The sequence below is a fragment of the Diachasma alloeum genome, unplaced genomic scaffold (assembly GCF_001412515.2).
Source record: "Diachasma alloeum isolate Michigan unplaced genomic scaffold, Dall2.0 Dall_scaffold_00937, whole genome shotgun sequence".
NCBI lineage: Eukaryota > Metazoa > Arthropoda > Insecta > Hymenoptera > Braconidae > Diachasma > Diachasma alloeum.
Genome location: NW_021681054.1, coordinates 132,569 through 151,587, shown reverse-complemented (window position 1 = coordinate 151,587; position 19,019 = coordinate 132,569). Strand labels below are relative to the sequence as shown.

The following is a 19,019-nucleotide window of genomic DNA, read 5'->3' as shown; positions in this document are numbered from 1 at the left end:
AAAATTATTTCTCTGGCATTGTTTCCGGTTGTTACTTCCGTCGAGGCTAATTATACCAACACGAGCGTCCTCTCTATTTTTAGGCGCCCTCGAAATAAAAACAACATTGTCGTTTTCGTGTTTTTATCTAGCTTTTATATCACAGAGCCGCTAGTGTTTAGAGCGGAATTTCACCCCTAAAATGATTTTCTACAGATCTCCAGCCAAATTATACAGATGGAAAAATACACAATGTGGCCTTAATTTATTAAATCGAATCGATGGAAGAAAAAAAAGAAAACGCACTGGAACTCATTTCAAGAGAGAGGGGGCTACTGACAATTTTCCTGTGTACAAATGTTTAAATTTTTGGTTAACAAGAAATACAATTTTTCATTTTTACTAAAGCCACACAGCTGAAGCATGAAGACTCCACTGAAAGTAATTGATGCTATTGGAATTTTGCCTTAAAGAATTCTGACAATTTTCTCATTATACCTTTGTTCAATAATTTTAGGACCTAAAATTTCGAGACGTATGGAGGGTCTGCAATAAGATCCGTGCGGCAGTTTTTCGTATTGACCTGAACCTCTGGGATTACTTCAAGCCCCTAGACCCCAATAACAATGGCCTGATCTCAGGTATAAAGCGGCCAAACCCCTCCAATGCGATAATTTTTCCCCGAAACCTTAAGTTTCCTTCAAACATTTTAGAGACAAAATTTATTGCGATTTTCACGGGACCCTTGAGGCACTGCGTCGGTCTGTCCGACCCCGAAATTGCAGATTTGACGGATTATTTCAGCATTCAAGATGGCAGGATTATCTATTCCCAACTCTGCCAAGTTATTCATGACAGTGGTAAAGGGCAACGAGGAGCGAATGTATTGATTTTGGGTATCGGTGGATGATATTGTCACGATGATGGATACATCTATTTTCAGTACCCGAGTTTATGGGAAGGCCAATGATAACTGGATTGGAGTGGGAGGAACCCCTGGCTGTCAATCGTTTGAGTTGCTCCGAGCACAGGAAATTAAATCTCATCATAACTCAGATTTCTATCAATGTTAGAAAGAGGACGCTAGTTCTCAGACCGTATTTTCAAGATTATGAACTAGTAAAACATTTATCTATTTGTTTTCATTTTACCGTGATCATTTAATTTTAATTAGTTTAAATGAGTCAACTCATGAGTTTTCATAAATCATTGAACATTTCATTTTAGTTAGTATTGATTTTTGGCCGATACAGTTTAAAAATTCTGCTATTTAACTTTCCCAAAAAATTTTCGAATGCGATTTTCACGTTTCCCCTTCACAGATATCCAAAAATACGGGGACAGTAACAATAGCGCATTTCGGAAGAATTCTGCATTTCCTCGGTATAGTCCTCGCACCTGAAGAATTTAGCCTCCTGGTAAAGAGGTTCGCTAAGGATGGCTACACACTCAACTATGTGGCATTTCTCAAGGCAATTGATGATGCTCAAAATTACATGGACGACCACGGGATGTTGCACGTCTCTGGGGTAACTGTTCCCACCCACCAGATGATTAAATTCGATGAATCAATCTATACGAAATTTAGGAGCTGTTGGATCAATTCCCGGGGCGGGTTATCACGGCTGAATTGCCAAAGCTCCCGCGGCCAGAAGTGGGAAGAGTGTTGGCGAGTGAAGCCTTCGGAAAGCAATCTGTGTTTCATCCGGGCTTGAAACGATCGAGGGAACGAATGCGTTTGATAGAAATGATCCGTCGGATTCAACGGCATGTGCTGGAACGACGAATTCGTATTCACACATTTCTCGAGGTTTTTCATTCGTTAAATTGCACATGTTAAAATAACGGATGAGATAAGACTATTTTTTTTATCGTACTACAGCCCTTCGATGAGATGAATGTGGGTCGAATTACCCCGTCTCAATTCCGCAGAGGACTTGACTCCCTTCAAGTATCATCTCTGGGTCAGTTGTACCTCGCGGAACACGAAATTGAGGAGTTGGTGACCTTTTACCTGGACCCAAATGACACGAAACGAGTCATGTGGAGGGTATTTGAGGATGATATTGATCATGGTAACGCTTGAATAATTTCAGCGTAATTTTCATTACTTGAAAATTCTTTATCTTGCGTTTTCAAGATGAAAATAAATTTATCGTATTTTTTTCAAGTCTTCACTATCAAAGAATTGGACAAATATCCATGCTTGAAGGTCGATTCGCCACCCCCTGAAGTAAAAGAACTGCCTAAACTCGGTCAGAATGAGTGGCAGAGTGTAGCAAAGGACATGAGAAAATTGTGTGAAGAGACTGTGCAGAAAGTGCGGTATAGGGTTGATGAAAGAGGCATCAATACCAAGCAATTCTTCAAGGATTATGACCGGTCAGATTGATATCAATTACCTATCTCAATAATTATGATAGCTAGCTGACTAAAGTGGGGCAAAACGGACACTTGTGACTTTTTTTTTTTAATTTTAATGACTCATTGAATTTTTAATAAAAAGGAGTAATTTCGTAATTTTTTTCTTTCATGAAAAATCCTAAATTCCTTATCCTTCATGACAACCCTAGACTGAGCTCAATCAATAAATTCATTTCCCAGTTATGGGCATTGGAAAAGAATGAAAAGAGATTACACATTTAGAAAAATTAATCATTAGCTTACTCATCTCCTCCTTAAATAATCAATCATTATCGACTACTCACAGATTGAACCACGGCCACGTGTCGCGCAGCCAATTGCGACAAATCCTCACTGCTGCGACTATTTTATTGTCTCAGGAAGAAATTTTCGCTCTGGAACAGAGGTACAGAGAACCCCAATCAGTCAATTAAATTCGTTAAACCATTCCTCTCTCAACCAATAACAAACAAATAAAGGAAATGACTTGCATACCTCAAGGTACAATGACGAAATGGGATTCAATTATGCTCGATTTCTCCAAGAACTCGAAGCCCTACCAATAACCAGACCCCTCTATGAAAAGTTGGTGCAAGAAAAGCGCCTGCTAAACGCAGAAAGGCCTTTGACCATCCCTTGCCGAAATGAAAGGGACATCGTTCTGATTCTGGGAAAGATCAAGGCGAAGGTCGTTAGGGAAAGAGTAAAGGTCAATATTTGCACTCAGAAGCGGCCAATTTTCAATGAATATCTCGAAATCTATGGGAGATGGCTAAAAATTAAATCGCAACCTTTTTTGCAGCCCTTAATTCGCTCTACAAAAAAGGTCATTACAAAAATTTCGTTATCTCCCTCAGATTTGGAGATATTCTTGGAAAACTCAGCCAAGGACTAAATCAAATTGAATCGTTTTATCGCTTGGCTAGTGATTGAATCCTCAAGTCGGATATCTTTGTACAGGTAACAGAATTTCTTCGTGGTTTTGACCCGCGCAACGAGCTCGCCATTCCCCGAAATGATTTCGCGAGGGGTATGGATCAGATCCGTTGTAATTTAACACCGACTGAAATTGAAACCATAATGGATGTCTTCAAAGCCCCTTTGAGGTGAGTAATTCCTTCTCAATAATTTTTTTAGCCTCAAATTAACGGAATAATTGTTGATTCTTGATACCTAAAAATCGTGAAGAGCCGGATTCGTGGATTACGAGAGATTTGGAAATGCTGTCGAAGAAGCTGTTACCATAAGAGCTCTGGAGAAATCTCCACTGCTAGTGCCTGTACAACACGTGCCATCTTATGCATCACCAAAGACATTTTTGAACTTCGAGGAACGACAGACGATTGTTCAAGCTATGGACAAACTTGTTCGAATTCGAAATCATAATTTGGAACAAGTTTTCAAGGTTTCGTTTCTTGAAGGATGGAATATTTTTTATGATTTTGGGGGAGTTGAAGGATTAAAAAAAAATACATTGTCTTTAGGATTTTGATAAAGAGAATATTGGAACAGTAACGAAGGACCAGATGACAAAGGCCCTGTCAGTCCGAAAGATGTTGGAGTTGTTGAGCATGAAGGAAGTCGATACCCTCCACAAATGTTTTTCAATCGAAAGGGGAATGCGTCTCGAGCTCGATTACAGAGCTTTCCTCCGAGCGCTTGAGCTCGTCCAGGGAAACAAGAGGATTCTGCACTTCTAAAATTATGAGAAACTTGCGTTTTTACCCCACGTGAGTGCTATCGATCCTTTCTCTTATCATCTCCTGCACTGCAACGTGCAGACTTATTTCTACGAGCCCCCGCAACACGTGACTGTTACGCACGGCTGTTATAATTGTCGTCGGAGGGATAATGAGTATTCTGATTAATTAGTAATCAATTTCTGGATTTTTTCAGAATTCTTCTTACAAATGCAATAATAGAATTGGATTGACGTCAATGCTCACCTTTTACTTCAAATAAATTCCCTCAACAGAGTTTTTTAACATTAATACATATATTGAGAAATAAAAAAATAAGGAATTCTGTCTTGCAGTCTCAATTCTCATCACATCACTACTTTACTGCATACAATTTTTTATTTAAGCATGTGAAATATTTTGAATTTTACACATTTCCATTCAACGCCACCTAGGAAGGAAAAAAAAGAGATTCCTTCCTTATTGACAGATGTAACATTTGATGGTAAGACTCGTTATTTATGGCAGATCCTGTAGATGGCGCTGTATGTTCCCTTGAAACACTCTGATATTGAAAAAAATGATAAGAAATTTTGAAAATTCAAACAAGCCAGAGAGATCTCACCCATTCAAAGTTTGAGAATATGTTGTAAAAAAAAGAGCAGTTGAAGTGGAAATTATTGTAGCGTGAATCAATATTTTTTTTTTCATCCTACAAAAACAAATGTTAATTGTTATTCATCTCGATTATTTTGCAATGTATTAAATTTTGTCATCGTAATATTCAATTATGATGTGCGAGAATGTAATTCCATGAGACAAGACATTACGCGTAGAATTCAATTAATCCAATCGAATAATTTCCACTGCAATTACTTCGCAATTAATGGAATTACTCGAGTCTCCTGTATGACAACCCCGATAATTTCCTCGACGCGTTAGGTGTGATGAGACGCGATTTCCCGTATAGGTGGACATTAGATCCCCACAGGGAGAACCCCACTTTGTTTCTCTAAAGCTTGGATGCATGAATGAACAGCACGTGCTGTGCCTTTCAATTATGCAACTGCAGATCTATGAGTTTGTTGGAAAATTATCCCCTTGAGCAAGATAGCGATCAATTACCATTGTTGACTATTTCTTCTTCGTAGAGAAGTGCCTATGAAATAAATCCGATGGCTTCTGCCCTGAATTAACGCGAAAAATTGAATCGTAATTATAGTTCATTGGTGATGTAATACCCTCGAGCCTAAAAAAAAGCCAAGATGGCGAGAGGGGGATGGCATGGATAAAAGTCGAGGGTCTTGACCCACTTTTGATCATTTAAGAAGAGGTGGAGAGGATTGAAGTTGAAATATATCTCATATTGCTGGGATGAAACAAAGAGAAATGTCGATTTAAAAAAAAGGAGATTTGTAATTAGTATGTAGGAATTGACCCGTCCGATTAACGGACACTTTTCACTTTTTTTTTAATCTTCACGACTCAAAAATAGATGTATCAATTGCGATCAGTCTTGACTCATCGGCAAGAGGAAAAATTGTACTTTACGCGAGGAAGAAAAATTATTGTCTTCATCAACAGTTCAATGAAGTAATAATATTTTTTTCAAATCAAAATTGTCCACATTACCCCACTCTCCCCTGGGTTAAACCACGGGGTCAAGAAAATTTATAGCAGACACCAGCAGTAATTGAAATAATTTACTGCATTTAACAAAACACATGTACACATACACCTACGCACAAAGTACACTTCTTCATCTTTGTATACGGCAATTCAATTTGAGTGAATGACTCCGTATTGTCACGGTCTGGGTTTCAACAAAAAAAAACCCAGGATCAACGGTGACGATAAAAACAATGAAGGAGATAAGAAAATATGTGTAGCACTCAGAAACGGAATTACATTTTTTTGTTGCCTCGAGGTTTACGGGACAAATGATATCAGGATTTAGGGATTTTCTAGCTTCTCAGCTTTAATGATACACCGGTGGATTACGCGATTTATGATTTTGTTTTAGTATAAAAGCAAGATCGCGCTGATTAATCTCAGTGGGTGGAGCTTATTCACAGTCAACACTTGCGTGATTATCTGGTAGAGATTCATTTCCGTTGCAGGAAAACATGTTTGATTTTTCCCCGAGTAAATCGATTATTGAAATGTTCTCATTCTTTTGCAGACATCGCGATGAAGTTAGCAATCATACTCGCTTGCATTGTGACATTCATTTACGCGCAATTTCCACTGACTGCTGAGCAACAGGAGCAGCTAAAGAAGGACCCAAGGTGCAGGATTCCCTGTGCCGCTGGTCAAGTGAAGAAACTCAGCCATCCGTACGACTGCACGAAATACACGGAATGCAGGAATGGCGTTGTTACATTCAAGGATTGTCCGAGTGGCTATAAATTCTCAACTGTAAGTGATTTTGGCCCATCGACGTTGTTTCACTTATTTAAAAAAAAATCCAAAGCATTTTCAAGAGTTTGTGCCGTCTGATTTGACTGTGAAGTAAATGCTTTTGTTGAACTTTGACGTCATTTCAAATTGACTTCATCCACTTTCATATTTTTATTAATTCATTATTTGTCTCTGTTCAAGGGCTTGAAGGCGTGTGAGCATTCAGCTGGTGGCGCAGGACAGGGCTGTCTCGCGTGTTTCCAGAGACGTCCAGTTGATTATTAATTTCAAGGAAGCATAATAAAACTAATTTGTGTTGTAAATGAAAAATCCTTGGAAACGTGAAATAAAGAAAAATGTGTGAAATAAATCAGTACACTTTCTTCATTCACCAGTGCTCTTTGCGTGTAGAGTACTAAACCTTTTTTTTTCAACTCAGTACACCTACTCCAGTCAATGAGCACTGAACACGTATTTTCACCATATCCAGTTACCACACCACCCTTTTCGGTAACACGTGTCTATTGTTAATGCTGAGGTACTTCACTTGACACGTGTCGATTTTTTTCAGAAACTCGGTTACCGAGGACTTGACTCTTTGACACCATTGCCCAGGATAACGTTCGAGTCATCATTATTCATCCAGGATTGACGCATGCATTCGACAATTATTATTTCATCAATTAAACTTGGAAACTCTGAATACTGGCAGACGTCTCCAAGGTCTGATCCTATCAGCGCCATGTTTTTTTCATGCGACGCGTTCAAACTTCCATTCAATGACGTCCACAATCGGCCTTTTTGTTCTGTTTGATCAACTCTAGACGCACGCGAATTCAACATCACGATTTACTAAAAATAGTTGGTTGGTAAAATTTGCAGTTTGACTGAATAATGCCCATGATATTCTTCGACTCTCCAAGTGATAATTGTCCTCATCTTCGTTCTATAGATGAACCATTCACGAGAAAGCTCTGTGGAGATAAAAACAATGACAAACATACGACAATCTAGCTCAGAACTTGTGTAAACCGGCCGACTCAGATTGATGCGACGACTTAGGGGGGAGTAAGCTGCTGACCTTGATATGCCCCCAAGTAGAGAGGTCCTCTGACGTAGGATGAGGTAACATAAAGTAGCCCCTCAAGGAAAATCCATCACGACCCATTGGGAGTCATCAACCACCCATCTACCTGCCATACGAAATTCTAATCTCCTGTTTACCAAAAATCTGTCGGGTTTTCCTTCATCCCCATGGCCGGGGTCAACGTGAACTTTCCTGGCCCCGATGGACAGAGATAGCGCTAGCCCACCTCACTCTTATCACTCTTATCTCTCTGTTATCATCTCCAGCGGCAAGTGGCGCCACCACGTTGCATCATAAAGGCGCGCAGACGCCTGCTCTTGACGGCTCTAGTCCACGCCTCTGGTCGTATTCACCCCTTTCCAAAGCCCCTAAATGTTCGGTAAATTTGCGTGGGAGAGGGGGAGAGCATGACGATGAGGACGCACCCCCTGTTTTAGCGTTTGTGACGTCACAGAGCGCCGAATCAATAGCAACCCCCGTTCGTGGATTCCCTCTGGCGGTCCTCGGCCACGGGACGAGTGAGACAACCCAAGTGCCTTCAGTGCGGGGAGGCCGCCGCGACGCTAGGGAGTGCACAGGGGAGCGCTCGAAAAATTCATCAACGCTCAAAAGACATCTCACGTTGACGTTATTTTTAACTCAAAATTAATCTCATTATTAGACCAATAAATTCCTACCAAGTGAAATTACTTGAATGTAAGCTCGTGTTTCAAGAGAAAATTATTGTGACTCCCCCCCCCCCAAATCCGAAGATATGATCTTTCTAAAAGTAAGTACTTTTGAATATTCATAACCCGTTGATTTTCTCAAAATGCATTTTCACCGAGACTCGATCCCCTTTTACCTGGCCGTCGTTAAGGTCACGGAAACAGGGTTTATTCGACGTTTGTCCTGATTCAGTAATCAAATTTTCCCTTCAGTTTTGAATCTATGGCCTTTGACATCACCTTTTCATTGTTATGAAGACAATTAATCCTCGTCGAGTGGTCAGGCGTTGAATCGTAATGTGAGTTGATACGAAAATATATCGTGCGGTGATTATTGATGATTATATCAACCATCCCCGACGGGTCCGACGGGTGTTGAACAAGCCGATCAGACGATAAGACCCTACCGTATTATATGCTTAATAGTGGCCATCGTAATATCCACTTTATTATCAATCTGATGTGGAAATTTCATGGGAGAATTGCGATGATTTTGCAGGAAGCCGGTCCAAGCATCAAAGCGCGTCGTCAATCACAATCCCACAGAGTTTAAAAGAAAGAGTAGTAAAAAAGAAAGAAAAAAATAAGGTCCGATCTGATCGACTTGATAAGAGCGATAAAAAGTAGGTGTGCAAGTAGAAGCAGTGAGTTGGGTGGAAATCGATGGCCATCAGAGCCCATGGGCGGCCTCGCGTTTAGGACAAGGAATAGCCCCTCCCAGAAGACCTCGCTCAGGTGGGGCGATTGCTGCCCACCTAATCCACCGTTATCATCGGCCGTCCTGAAGGACCGTCATCAGGATATGCCGCCAGTACCCGTGTGAGGCTGTCCCCCCCTGTTGCGTGACTGTACCCCGCGGGGTCTTCAGAGGTACTTGACATGAAAAATTATCATCACTATTGTGATGATGAAGCTAGTAATGAAGCTAAATTAAAATGGCCTTTAAATTAGGTTTTCAAACGTGGAAAAATCGGATCGCTTACCGAACCTCTCGGATCTCCATATACGCCAGCTTGAACTAACACCAGTGGACCTATCCTCGCCAAAGATGTTCAACCTAGCTGGTGTCATATCAATTGGACTTTTTTACGTCCTCATACTGGGTGTGGGAATATGGGCAGCGAGGAAGAAAGAGGCCGGCAACGACTCCGAGGAGGAGGTGATGCTGGCTGGTCGTTCCATCGGCCTCTTCGTCGGTATATTCACCATGACAGCAACGTGGGTTGGCGGGGGCTATATTAATGGCACCGCCGAGATCATTTACACCAAGGGGCTTATATGGTGTCAAGCGCCATTCGGTTATGCCCTCAGCCTCGTCTTCGGTAATTCCGCTTGATATTAAGGATATTGCGGATGATTAATTGCACCCCAATAGGAATCCAATAGCATCCTAACGGTTATCCCTCGGTATTGTCCCCTCAGGTGGTATATTCTTTGCCAACAAGATGCGACAGCAGGGGTACATCACGATGTTGGATCCTCTTCAGGATGCCTTTGGAGAACGTATGGGTGGATTACTATTTCTACCAGCACTATGTGGTGAGGTGTTCTGGGCAGCTGGTATTCTTGCTGCCCTTGGTGCCACAATAGCTGTTATCATCGATATGGAACACAGCCACTCGATTATGTTTAGCGCCTTCATCGCTGTCATCTATACGCTCTTTGGCGGCCTCTACTCCGTAGCTTACACCGATGTCATCCAGCTCTTTTGCATCTTCGTAGGACTCGTAAGTAATTACCAGTAGTTTGGATTATCCCCTCAGATTTCTCAAGATTTCAATCATCCCATTCAGAGTTATTCCCAAGGAATCCTTGTCAATTCCTGAGACACGTGCCAGAAATTATAATCTAATAATCCGTGAAGTCGTGACAGTGCTACACAATTTTCTCCCCTTCGGTCGGAGAAATGGAAAACCCTACAAGTCCCTCAATTTCGTCTCCCCCCCCCCATTTGTTTCACATTCTCCGAATGGCTGTCGTGACGTCCAATGCACCCCAATCACCTAAGTGATGAGGATTTCTAAAGACATTGCAATTGCTAATGACAATCTACTGATGGCCTCTGCTCCACAGTGGATGTGTATTCCCTTTGCCTGGATGAATCCATTGGTCCAGCCATTGAGCTCCCTCGAGGTAGACTGGATTGGCCATGTGAAATCCACCGAGTGGTGGTATTATCTCGACTACGGACTTCTCCTCATCTTTGGAGGGATACCGTGGCAGGTGTACTTCCAGCGTGTACTCTCATCAAAGACAGCCGGCAGGGCACAATTGCTGAGTTACGTCGCAGCAGTTGGATGTATCCTCATGGCAATACCACCAGTCCTCATCGGAGCTATCGCCAAAGGAACTGGTACGTGTACAATTCTTCATGAATATTTGATACAATTAATCCAGACAAAGCTGCACTAGCACTGTGACCTTTCGCTTGACTCTCAATCTTTATATTCCATGAATAATTTTCCTTTAGAGGAAAATTTGGGCATTTATGAGTTATTATTCACCGGTTTCAAATGGGATGGGGTGTCTCTTCATTCGAGGAGCCTTGGGGGATTGAATTAGACCCCCTCGACCCTACAATGAAAAAGCAGTCCGGAGGTGAGCGTCCATCTCCCACTATTACCACCCACTCCCTCCCCCTCTTCTTTAGCTATGGGCTACTTGACATTTAGTTTGGAAAGAGAAACGGGCGGGATGCTCCCGCTGGTGGTATTTACAGCATTCAAAGGGAGAGTTTCGGGAGGGGGGGGGGAAGGGGGGGATGAGCGAGACAAGGGTGACCCCACCACGAGAATACAATACCGTGAGATTCTGAACATGTGGCTTTCCATGCTTCCAAGGGGAATAACGGTGGTGTTGTAATACGACTCGGGCAAACGTAAATATACCAACGTTGCCGTAACTAATTCGAGAACTTGTATTGGTATTTGATGTAGTGTTGTTGGCCAAAGTATCGATGTTACATCCCTCGGGCTTGTGTTTTTTTTTCTTTCTTCCAACGTAACTCACCCCTCGATGAATGAAATTCCATCCGTGTGTGTTACAGCTTGGAATAGGACAGACTATCAAGGCCCATGGCCGCTCGAGGAAGCCCAAACGAGTATGATCCTGCCAATGGTGTTGCAGTACTTGACACCAGATTTCGTTTCATTTTTTGGTCTTGGTGCTGTATCAGCAGCTGTCATGTCATCGGCCGACAGTAGTATTTTGTCAGCCAGTTCCATGTTCGCGAGGAATGTTTACAAGCTCATATTCAGACAGAGGGTAAGTGATGTTACTTTCGGCTCAAGGAGCTTTGCCAAGTGAATGTCCAAGTTGCACTTGAATTACTCAACGAATTGATTGATTGATGTAAACAGGCCTCGGAGATGGAGATTATTTGGGTGATGCGGGTGGGTATAGGTGTGGTGGGTATCCTGAGTACAGTGATGGCCCTGACGATACCATCAATCTATGGGCTTTGGTCAATGTGCTCGGATCTTGTCTACGTCATACTGTTTCCACAGCTGCTGATGGTGGTACACTTCAAAGATTACTGCAATACGTACGGCAGTTTAGCGGCATACTTGATAGCAATGATTGTTAGATTAAGTGGTGGCGAAGCAGTGATAGGTCTTCCTGCATTAATACACTTTCCGGGTTATGATGAGACGACACAAGTTCAGATGTTTCCATTTAGAACGATGGCAATGTTGATATCACTCGTAACACTTATCGGGGTGTCTCATGTGACTCAGGTGGCCTTTATGACCGGTAGATGGGCACCAGGCTACGATATCTTCAGGTGTGTTGTCAATATACCTGAGGATGTTGAGCGCGTTGGGCCGGATCCGGCTGAAGGCGAACAGATGGCCGTTCTTGCTGCTGGAGCTGGAAGGCTCTATGGTAGTAAGGACGAGTCTAACGGACGAGTTAATCCAGCGCTCGAGCCGGACTATGACATGGAACCAGGTTGCGATGGGGTGCAGGCTGTCACTGCTAGTGCAGGATTAATTGCTGGCGGTGGGGGTGGCATGGGTAGTCATCCTGGACCAGTTGGCAGTGCTTCTGCACGGCAGTCACAGAACAGCACTGCCTTTTAAAGTACATCCGGTTCCGTGATCACAAGCTGTGACCAACAATAAGTGCGGTAGCGCGGTTGTTATCTCATATATTCTACAATTAGTATAGATCCTTTATTTTTATTTTTCTACATTTCTCACACTCATATGCCTATAGTTTTCGACAATTGCGTTCTGTTACTGACCAACGTTACCATAGACTTGTTGATGTAGGTCGTTTTGTTGATGATTTTCGACGATATTTTCCAACTGATGTTGAGGGACTCCACGGGGAGTCAGAATCGAACGGCTCAACGCTCTGAAATCAAGGCTTCTTATTCTTTGAGCCGTGCGGTCATGGCTCCCTCCGCTCATCATGGCAATTACTCGTGACTGTTGGTCGATCAACTTCACTGGGTATTGTTCATCTTCGGTCTTGTTGGTGACTCTCTCACTCAGTTTCAGCAAAATTAGGATACACCGCGCTACCAATTAGGCCTAGTGATCTCCTTGTTTTATTTTTTGAGATATATATTGTACACATACACACAGTAAAGAATATTGTACATATTTAGAGTCTACCAATCAAGCTTGAGAAGAATTAATTATATATGGAATCCGATGGAAATTGATTCATTCGATCCTCAACAATTCTCCGGTGGCCTTTTGCAGAGTGAATGCCGGAGCTACGCCATTATTGATTTCATGATGAATGAGCGCTCAGTATTACAAAGAAAGTTAGGGGGTTGACCAGTTGAATTAGTTTAGCCACGATTCAAAAGGTATAGAAACATATATTATATAATGTTGTTAAGAAAACGCGCGAGTGTTAGTTAGATTATACTATGGAAAGCTTTTGTACTGGCAAATTGAAAAATGTTCTTCCCTCTAAAAGAGTTCTCCTGAGACCCTGCTTCGCAGTTCCCTTATGGTTCTGATGCGCGTTTTTTGGACAAAGTAGAGAGAGATACAGAGCGGTTCTGCATCGTGAAATCGATATTGCAAATGGCGGTTTACAGTGCCATCCGATGGATGAATCGATTGACGTGAGGATCGGTTGTATTTATGATATAGTATATCAAATATTTGAGTTATAAATGAATAAATATTCATTATCTATGATCATAGAGTATATCGTGGGAATATGTGATTCTAGGAGCAATGAGCGATAATAATAAATATAACGGTGTGCGGTTAGAAAAAAAGCGGCTGACTGACTGGCTTCAGTTTGGCCACGTGTACGTGTACCTTAATATGCATAAATGCATTACTGTGAACATATCCACGAAAAAGACTACCTGACGTACATGCATATAGGATAGGCTATTGGTATTTATTAATAATCAATTATAGATTCTAATTAAGAAAATGTCATCGTTGTTACCTCCATCCTTGTTGTTACTTTGAGTTTGATCATTGTGTCACTTTGACAAAAGAATAATGTAGTACTGTTACGATGTGTTTTTATTCTTTTTTTAGAATTTTCAGAAACGACTTGAAAGCATTTGCTATAACTGTTGACAGTTTATTCACCTAGGGATGATAATTTTTTTCATTCGATTTTCAATAACTCCATGACTGTTTTTTCAAAGTCAAAGAGATTTGTTCGAATTGATTGTTGGAAATATATTGGGAATTTAGCCTTAAGGAAATGTGCTATGGCGGAGTTTTTGATAATTGAGAGAAGAAATACAAGCGTGGGAGGAATTATCGATAGTATCTGTGCAAGGGTAACAGCTAGAGCCGGAAGTATTATTATATCGCGCGCTCATTTGTAATTATAGAGAAGTGTTAACTGGAGACAAAGTGAAACTACTGCGAGAGAATTGTAGGGGGGGGGGGATCTGCCGTCTATATGATTTTAATATGTTGATCGCAGTCATGATTATTTTGTGCAATACTTTCACTGCTGATTGTGAATCTTGATCATTGTAAACTATCCATTACCCTCTGAATATCAAAAACCATAGTCCTCAGTTCAATTAACCCTAATTATGTTACCAATTATTTGAATATACATGGCCTTGACAGATATTTCGCATTGTCTCCGTGCAGTCACTTCATGAGATTAATTATTTTTAATCAAAAGATTTGAAAATAACAATGGTGATATTTCGTCCTTTCACTGCTTAGGACGTGAATCGTGTTTTAACGCGCGACAATAGAGAGAAAGATGATGAGATTGAAGGGAGATTATAATGAAACTATCATGGTGCTGTATTACTTGAGAGCAGAATAATCTATACATATCAAATATCACAAAATTGTGATTAAAAGTAATTTAACATATCACGAGTGTGCTCCAATGAATATACCGGATAAATATTAAATGTAAACATGTTGAAAGAGAGGCACACTACAAGGGTGGGATATTGTTTCATTATTTCATTTCATCTCCCACCCTGTCTAGCAACGAGACTAAGGGCTGCCTCCGCCGAATAACGAAAATAAAAATAATAAAAGAAAAAGTATTTGATGAATAACATTGAAGATGGAAACTGCTTTCGAATACCCGCTGGGTGGTGGTAGCGAGCCCCGAAGACAATTACTCGCTAATTATTATTTAGTTCGAAATAGAAATTGAAACACAAAAAGACAGGAGGATAGAGTAAGCGTTGATCGAGGGGCTCGAAATAATGTCATGTATCCTAAATGTTACAATTGAAATGCTGTAATGTAAAGAACTATAAGACAAAACCTAAAGTACGATATATGTGTATATTAATATGTATAATTGAACGAGAGGAGAATCCGTTGATTGTAAATGTTACGAATAAAGGGTGTATAAAAAAATAAGCGATCTGACTTGTGATTCTCGTTGAGTCCTTCAAAAATGCCCGATTCGCTCCAGAATTTGACTTGAAATATGCCATCAATGTATTAGTACTTTAGCTGGATAGCGGATACAGAAAAGACCTCTCACTTATTCATGCGTCCCCGGTATCCGAGGTAGACTAATCGATAAATCGACCGACCGTCAGCGCCGGCCGAGCAGCCTTATCTGCGAGAGACAAAACCTATCTTTCCTCCCCCTTTTCCCTCTATCCCTTCAACGTCGTGGAGCAGTATAGCGACATGCTTTTCTCGAAAAATCTCATGAAAAGGCATCAGAGAACCTTGCAACATTTGTTTCAGCGGTCAGCATTTTTATTAGTACAAAAAAGCATCTTTACAAAATAAATAAATTACAGGCATATCTGCAACCATTCGGCAATAGATCTTCTCTCTCGTCGGAGAACAGAACGCCTGCTTCGATATTCATTCCGTTATCCAGTTTTTCCTTTCTCATATAGAAATAGGTCTCCGAAGAATTCCGATGTTATGCCTCGGATTAATTCTTTTGCGAGTTGAAGAATACAACCCGAGCATTGACAACCGTTTTTCTCCCCTACAGTTCCCCAATTTCTTCATTCATCAATGAACACTCGGTGGATCTTCCGTTGCGAGGGCTCTCAGGAGGATGAGAGAAGAAGGTAAAAAATTATTGAAAAACATGCGACCACGTGCTTTTTCATGTGGATATCGAGTGAAGAGAGGTCGAGGTCAGTATCGCTCGCTTCACTGCACGATCGTTCCGGGATATTAGTACTGATAGCCACCGTTACCGGCATAGCTCTGTCCACCACCGCTCGACGGAGCACCGTAAGACGCAGATGGAGCGTTGTAAGAGGATCCTGAGGATCCGCCGAATCCACCGCTACTTCTGCAAAAAAAACAATGTTAATGGGATAATTATTTTCACAGCAATGTTGACAATGAAGGTCACACTGCATTTGTCACGCTATTACAGGCCTAGTTATGCATGAATGATCAATCGCGTTGTGCAGTAAATGGACGAGGTCACGCCTGAGTATGAATAGACTTTGTGAAGATATGTAATGGTTCAATTGTCCTTTGAATGTCCCGCGTCAATTGTTGATCAGGACAGTGATTCCGGCGAGTCACTTGGCACCTTACTCAACTGTTTACTCATTACTCTTTTTGAATTTAGCAATTTAATTGTATTTAGTAGCATTGAGCTAATTATATTTATTTATCAATTCACATAATAGTTTCTCCCGTTAATATTTGAGGAATATAAAATTTGGAATATTCAAATAAATAATTAAAATAAATTATATAATGCTCAATTCATCTTATTTCGCGAAATAAAATATCAATTACCAACATAAACACATGAATTATTACCGATAAATAAATGGAATAATTGAAGAGGGCTTACCCGCCACTGTAACCACCACCAAATCCACCCGATGACGGTGCTCCGTAGTTCTGGGATGGCCTGGACGGCGCACCATAGCTTTGCGACGGGGCACCACCTCCGAATCCCCCTGAAAATCCCCAATTATTAATTCAACCCATTTTACATATATTTTTCTGACTAAATGAATAAGTTTTTACCACTGTATCCGCCGGATGAGGGAGCTCCGTAGCTGGAGGAGGGACTTGAGGCGCCGCCACCAAAACCACCTAACAGGTAGAATAAGTTATGAGCATCTAGGGTTGAAGTATATCTCCGTTGGTGTGAATTATTAGTGGCTTACCTCCGAATCCTCCGGATCCACCGGATGAAGGAGCACCGTAGCTGGATGAGGGCCTGGAGGCACCACCGCCGAAACCACCTGAAAGGAACATTGAATTATTAATAAACAATTCATTCATTCATTCATTCATGTATCTGGCGTGAGACCGAAAAACGGATTGCTCCTGTTACCTCCGAATCCACCGGACGAGGGAGCACCATAGTTGGACGAGGGTCTTGAAACGCCACCACCGAATCCACCTGGAAAAATAAGTAGAGCATGAATGAACAACTGATTCACGTGTGTCGTGACAGTAGAGAGAACAGAGATTGGCTAGTACCTCCGAATCCACCGGATGAGGGAGCCCCATAGTTAGATGACGGTCTGGAAGCCCCACCGCCAAAACCGCCTGAAACAAACCAAAGGTTTGAAAATAAGCCTCTAGCTCGTCAACTTGATAAACTGCTCAATCACCTCCGAATCCACCGGATCCCCCGGACGAGGGAGCCCCGTAGTTGGATGATGGCCTGGAGGGAGCGCCATAGCTCGAAGATGGAGCGCCTCCACCGAAACCACCTCCGAATCCTCCGGACGAGGGGGCACCGTAGCTGGAAGATGGGGCTGAGTAGCTACCACCTCCGGACCCACCTAAGAGAGGCGCATTATTAATTCAATCCTTTGTTCATTGAAGTTGCCGCAGTGAAGATGAATCTGGAGGTTTACCTGAGAATCCTCCAGAGCTGGGAGCTCCATAACTAGATGATGGACGACCACCTCCGAAACCACCACCGCCAAAGCTACCCCCTCCCGATGGGGCTCCGTAGGACACGGAAGGTGCACCGTATGAAGAAGAGGGAGCACCTCCACCAAATCCACCACCACCACCACCACCACCTCCTCCTAGATTTGGAGTTCCATAACTCGTTGATGGTGGCAAGTAGCTGACTGGTGCTGGAAGAATCATCAACGTAAGGATTTTCATTTCTAAAACTTTCACCTGTTGCTATAGACAAACTCGCCAATACTCCTATCACGTAAGTCTGCCCTCTCAATGGGTAAAAATATCTTCAACATGAGAGTAGCACTCTTCGCTTGCAACCTTTTGGTCTTGTCAAGTCTTTCAACAGTGAAAATTGATCTGTGAAAATAACTCGCTCTGTGTGAGTTCCGTGAAAGTGTGAACAAAGTTGAAAAAAGGGAAAATGTTTGAATTATGAAAATTCTGACAGTTGTAAATCCGAATATCATCATATTTTCTCTCCGTATTTTCATTACAGATTATTTCTGGTTACCGATAAATTTGTACGCATAAATGGCTTTACATTACTCGAGGTCATGTGTTTCTCTTGTAAGCCTTGCGGAATAAACAGCGAGTGTCTCGACAAGTAGTAGGAAGCAACGGATCGTTGAACTTCACCTGACCTTTTACCGCTTAAAGGAAGCTGCTATTTATTGTAGAATCATCCCGAGTAATGTTAACACCTTGACCGTGACTTTCCAACTTTTCTCACTCGACTAGTTTCATGAATTCATTATAACCTGGCTTGTACACTGTAATAATCATAATTTCTCGTGCTATCAATTACCCTTTACTCATTTATTATGGGGCATGCAAGTTTTTTAGACGGTGAATTGATTAGAAAGGTCGCGTTATTAGGGATAAATGAAATGTGGATTATGTCTTGTCATCAAGTTCAATTATTTACAGTTAAAAAAAAGTCATGTCCACTGCATAAAATAATACCAAAAAACTACAAAATTACTGGGCCAGAATCAGAATTTTGGACGCACGCTACAAGGACTTTGCTGCAAAATTTTCAATGCAGGCGCGTGAATTTTGTGATCCACAGTAATTTTTATTGTATTTTTCCGCCGTGTGAATCATACTGACAATCACACAAAATTCTTGAAAATAACAGGATAATTGAATGAATGGAGAATTGAACAGTCCAAAAGGTTGAAAAAAAAAAATCCGCAAGTGTCTTGGGAGAAACAAGCCGGCTTGAATTAGCTAATTTGCCAAATGCACTTTTCCTTTCCACACAATCTACGTCGCAATCGTTAATGCAAAACAAGAAATTTCTCTCATCCAAGACTCATTAAAATTAACATTGTACTTACGTTCAGCGTAGCAAGGCACAACAAGTGAGGTCGCAAGAACAGCAACAGCCAAGTGTGCCCATCTTTCCATGAATCTCATG

General features: G+C 41.6%; 4 protein-coding genes across 5 annotated transcripts; 3 read left to right on the top strand and 1 right to left on the bottom strand.

Annotated features, from left to right (window-relative positions):
• Positions 1–345: 345 nt before the first annotated feature.
• Positions 346–4,101, top strand: LOC107045443. Its single transcript, XM_015267728.1, has 12 exons — positions 346–420; positions 497–839; positions 923–1,098; positions 1,302–1,508; positions 1,568–1,789; positions 1,862–2,054; positions 2,151–2,361; positions 2,690–2,788; positions 2,884–3,091; positions 3,343–3,488; positions 3,571–3,787; positions 3,867–4,101. The coding sequence occupies exons 1-12, from the start codon at positions 403–405 to the stop codon at positions 4,080–4,082; spliced, it is 2,256 nt and encodes a 751-aa protein (XP_015123214.1). The 5' UTR covers positions 346–402; the 3' UTR covers positions 4,083–4,101.
• A 1,990-nt stretch (positions 4,102–6,091) lies between these two features.
• Positions 6,092–6,831, top strand: LOC107045446. The gene is made up of 3 exons (XM_015267736.1): positions 6,092–6,158; positions 6,244–6,479; positions 6,663–6,831. Exons 2-3 carry the CDS (start codon positions 6,252–6,254, stop codon positions 6,744–6,746), a joined length of 312 nt encoding a protein of 103 aa, XP_015123222.1. The 5' UTR covers positions 6,092–6,158; positions 6,244–6,251; the 3' UTR covers positions 6,747–6,831.
• A 1,262-nt stretch (positions 6,832–8,093) lies between these two features.
• On the top strand, positions 8,094–15,091 carry LOC107045445 (high-affinity choline transporter 1). 2 transcript variants are annotated; one of them, XM_015267734.1, is made up of 7 exons: positions 8,094–8,317; positions 8,755–9,125; positions 9,207–9,577; positions 9,678–9,982; positions 10,329–10,608; positions 11,302–11,519; positions 11,615–15,091. In XM_015267734.1, exons 3-7 carry the CDS (start codon positions 9,304–9,306, stop codon positions 12,335–12,337), a joined length of 1,800 nt encoding a protein of 599 aa, XP_015123220.1. In that variant the 5' UTR covers positions 8,094–8,317; positions 8,755–9,125; positions 9,207–9,303; the 3' UTR covers positions 12,338–15,091. The 2 variants fall into 2 exon arrangements, with proteins under 2 accessions (XP_015123220.1, XP_015123221.1); XM_015267735.1 differs by lacking the exon at positions 8,094–8,317 and having other exon boundaries at positions 8,366–9,125.
• Positions 15,092–15,420: 329 nt separating this feature from the next.
• Positions 15,421–19,019, bottom strand: LOC107045424 (pro-resilin). The gene is given in 9 exon segments (XM_029126625.1): positions 15,421–15,998; positions 16,518–16,626; positions 16,697–16,765; positions 16,840–16,917; positions 17,010–17,078; positions 17,159–17,227; positions 17,293–17,379; positions 17,422–17,769; positions 18,940–19,019. Coding segments are annotated over 9 exon segments (1,029 nt in total). The 5' UTR covers position 19,019; the 3' UTR covers positions 15,421–15,877.